This window comes from Lactuca serriola, chromosome 9, assembly GCF_051521515.1.
Source record: "Lactuca serriola cultivar US96UC23 chromosome 9, Lser_US96UC23_V15, whole genome shotgun sequence".
Classification (NCBI taxonomy): Eukaryota; Viridiplantae; Streptophyta; class Magnoliopsida; order Asterales; family Asteraceae; genus Lactuca; species Lactuca serriola.
Window position 1 is genome coordinate 142,626,677 of NC_136416.1, and position 4,478 is coordinate 142,631,154.

Consider the following 4,478-nt stretch of genomic DNA (forward strand, 5'->3'; position numbering starts at 1 on the left):
TTCAACTAGCTCCTTGATATGATCATCCTCCTGAATACAATTTTTAAAAAAAAAATAAACTTAATAACTATCTAATTTATAAAACGAGATAATGAAGTACAAAACGTAAGATCATATGTACCTCTTTGATCAAATCCCAAAACCACAAACAAATATAGTGGAGATATAATGTGGCAAAAAGAAATGGAGTGGACGGAAGTTAGAAAGAAAAAGGCACCGGCGAGACTAAAGCATATCTAGGAAACAACTTACTTCGTCACCAATGTTCCAGAACAAGCCAAGAAAGGAGAAATCAGAGAGGCATTTGGAAGATTTGGGAGGGTTACAGATGTTCGGTTTGGTGAAGTCAAAAATGTCATGGAGTTAGAAGAGAAGATTAATGGAATGACATATAGAGGGAATAAATTGGAAGTTAACCTGGCGAGACACAGAAGGAAAGATCTCCCAAACCCACATACAACTAATTAAACCGGAGGCCAATACAATTGAACAATACTGGGAGATGGAATACATTCAGGGATCATCGGACCATCGCAAATGTCACTAGACCCCCACATATGTCGGAGAAAAACTCAGTTCAATCTGTCCCGCCGGCACCACCAGGACCAAGACCCATCCAATTACAACGGGACAATCAGACTTACCACTGGCTGCATAAGACATCACTCATTGGGGAAGCACTGACCTTAGACCATTTGGGGCATCTGCCAAAACTCTTACGAGATAACGGTGAAACAGACTTGGAGATAAAATATGTTGGGGGGCTAAGGGTTCTTTTTCTTTTTGACAGCTCAGTAGATGCTAAAGATTTCTTGAATAACGAGAACAGGTGGAGAGAAACTCTGAAGTGGGTGAACTGGAGTGACGAGACTGATATGCAAGTTGAGCGAGTAGCCTGGATCAGAATTATAGGGCTTCCACTATACTTATGGGGGGAACGTAACTTTGCAAGCATCACTGAAGGGTTTGGGAAGACAATAGCACAATATGAAGATCTATCAAATAGGGTGGACCTGTCGTGCCCAAAGATTGGAATTCTCACCTCAAGGAAAACCAGAATAAATGAAGATTTACAAGTTGCCATTGACGGGAGGGTCTTTAAAATTGGTATCATCGAATTTGACGAAGACTGGTTTCCTTTACGATTTGACAAGTCGGAGGATTACTATGAGACACAGGATGAGGACGACGAAGAAGACAGTGAATATGGGAATGAAGAAGAGGATGGGATATCGGACACGTATATGGGGAACCCAGACGATAAGAAGGAAGAAGGTGAGATATCACTGGAATTACAAACGGAAAGGAATGTGGTTCAGTCGGAAGGTGGAAAAGCGACAAACGCAGAGATCGGAGATGAATTTCCGACCAGGCAACTGGCGGTCAGAAGTGAGGTAATCGAAACGTCGGAAGAAGTGCAACGGACACCTGGTGAACAAATGACAGTGCGGGATTCTATGTTGACTGAACACGTAGCGTCGCCTAGAATATTGGAGGCATTAATGGATAACGGTAACATCCCTGTTCTAATCCACAACTCAAAGGACAAGTGCCCTGGCCCAAGTATGGAATCAAACCCAAACTTAAATGGGCTTTCATATGAGCTACCCCCAATTGGTTGTTTTGGGCCGTTTACGTCTCCTATTGTATCAAACAAAGGCATACGCCAGTCATCTGAAGTATGTAGTTCATTGGGGAAAAGGAGGAGATTAGAGCACGACGAACCCAGACGACCTATCCCTTTAACAAATCCGATGACTGCTCTCTTTGACCTTGACGTACCCCCGTCACACATGGCTTCCCAAACGGCGGTGGTCAAAGAAGTCGATCACGCTCCAATCGACATTAACAGAGTTCCATCTGAAAGTCATGGAAACCTGAATGAAAACGTGCCTAACGATTGCTCCTCTTCTTCAACTGAAATTAGAAAGACGGTAGAAATTGGGAATGCATTAGGGTTCGAAATTAGCCACAATGACCCAATTTTAAAGGGAGTGATGAGTGAAATTGGGGAGGTTGCAGCACCACAATGAATTGTATTAGCATTAATGTGTGTGGAATAGGCGAAGACTACAAGGTCGAATGGGTGAGGAGATTAAAGACGCAGCATCGTGCCTCCTTTGTGGGGATACAGGAGACACAACTGGTGAATGTGAATGATAGAGATGTCGCAGGATGTTGGGGCTCAATAGATTTTAGCTACTCGGCAATTCAATCTCAAGGTAGGTCTGGCGGTCTAGTAAGCATTTGGGACAGCAGGATCTTCAAAGTCTCTGAGATCATAAAATCGAGATATCTACTGGCAACAATTGGGAGATGGGAAGGAATTCAAGGGGACACTATCTTAGTGAATGTATATGGGCCACATTCTAGCACAGAGAAAAGAAATCTTTAGGAAGAATTATTAGAAATAAAAAGGAATAAAGGAGGTACTTGGGTGGTGTTTGGTGATTTCAATACTGTTAGGCGGTCGGACGAATGCTACAATTTGCATTTCTGCCCTCAGTCTGCTTTTCATTTCAATAGTTTCATCAGGGAAGCAAGCCTTAATGATATTCGAATGGGTGGTTTGCGTTATACCTTCTATTGTCGAACTGATATCAAATTAAGTAAACTTGACCGCTTCCTGGTTTGTAATAATTTTTTAAACATCTTCCCCTTAGTATCTGTTACTGCACTCCCAAGGGAGGTATCTGATCACAGTCCTATTGTATTAAAAACTGTTGCACCCGATTTTGGAAAACCCCTATTCCGATTTTCAACTCATGGATGCAGAAGGAAGGCTTTGATAATGTTTTTGCCAGTGCCTGGCTCAATTTTAAGGGGTATGGTACGCCAGATTACTATCTGGTGACCAAGCTCAAATTCTTGAAGAATAAACTTAAAAAATGGAGAGCAAATGAATACCCCAAGGAGACAGTTGAATTGAAGAGAATCAAACAGCAGGTGCATGATATTGATTGTTTGGCGGAGAGGCGACAACTTAGTGAATTGGAGATGAATGACCGGCGATCTGGAATACATAAAATAATTGAAATGGAGAAATTATTGACTTTGGATCTGAAACAAAAATCCAGAATAAAGTGGGTGATAGACGGTGATGAGAACACATCTTTCTTCCATGGATATGTGAATAACAAGCTTAGAAAGAGCAGAATAATGGGGCTACAGATTAATGGATCTTGGACCACAAATGTAGAGACTATTAAACAAGAAGCTTTCAAATTTTACCAAAGAAAGTTCCTGGAGAAATGGCCATCGAGACCAAAGTTGTTCAGCAATAAATTCAACCCGCTGGATGCAATTGACAAAGCCCAGCTGGAAGCTCCATTCACCAGGGAAGAAATCAGACGTGCTGTATGGGCATGCGGGAATGAAAAGGCGCCGGGCCCTGATGGTTTTTCTTTCTAGTTCATTAAAAAGTATTGGGAGGAGATGCAAGATGACGTAACGAATGCTATTAAATACTTCGAAAATTATGGGATACTTGGAAGAGGATGCAACTCTTCTTTCATTACGTTAGTACCAAAGATCAAGGACCCAATCACGCTTGGAGATTATAGACCAATAAGTCTTATTGTCTGTCTATACAAGATAATTGCAAAAACCTTGGCTCACAGAATAAAAAAGGTTATTGGTAAGTGTATTGGAGAGGTGCAAACTGCTTTTGTTGAAGGAAGGAATATCCTGGATGGTCCGCTGATTGTAAATGAGCTTTGCTCATGGAGTAAGAAAGCAAAAAAGAAAATGTTGCTCTTCAAAGTGGACTTTGACAAAGCATTTGACTCAGTCAACTGGGAATACCTTGACTCGATTCAAATGCAAATGGGATTTGGAGATAAATGGCATGCTTGGATTCAAGGTTGTTTAGGCTCTGCAAGAGCATCTGTGCTAGTAAATGGGTCACCCACAAAGGAGTTCGAAATGGAACGGGGAGTTAGACAGGGCGATCCAATGTCGCCTTTCCTTTTCATTATCGCCATGGAGGGGCTTAATATTGCAATAAAAACAGCTTGTGAGAAAGGCATTTTTACTGGGATATCCCTCCCACACTCAGAGACATCTATTTCTCATTTATTCTACGCGGATGATGCCCTATTCGTGGGTGAATGGAATAAGGAAAATATTAGGAATCTCGCAAGAATTCTAAGGTGCTTTCACGTAACTTCTGGCCTTAAGGTTAATTTCCACAAGTCATGGGTAATTGGTGTTGGAGTAGACATGCATGAGGTTACACGGTATGCCACTCCCCTCGGATGTGAACCCGCCAAACTCCCCTTCAACTACCTTGCTGTTCTGGTAGGAGGGAACATGAAGTTAAAGAAAAAATGGGGACCGGTGATTGAGAGATTCCAGGCCAAACTATCCGCATGGAAGTCAAAAACACTTTCAATGGGGGGACGTCTCACTCTATGCAAGGCGATTCTTTGTAATCTACATACATATTATTTCTCTCTGTTTGTTGCACCCTCTGGAGT

General features: G+C 42.0%; 1 protein-coding gene across 1 annotated transcript; it reads left to right on the plus strand.

Moving 5' to 3' along the window:
• Positions 1–2,029: 2,029 nt before the first annotated feature.
• On the plus strand, positions 2,030–3,411 carry LOC145076141 (uncharacterized). The gene is made up of 3 exons (XM_079022124.1): positions 2,030–2,222; positions 2,664–2,689; positions 2,776–3,411. The coding sequence occupies exons 1-3, from the start codon at positions 2,030–2,032 to the stop codon at positions 3,409–3,411; spliced, it is 855 nt and encodes a 284-aa protein (XP_078878250.1).
• Positions 3,412–4,478: the final 1,067 nt, after the last annotated feature.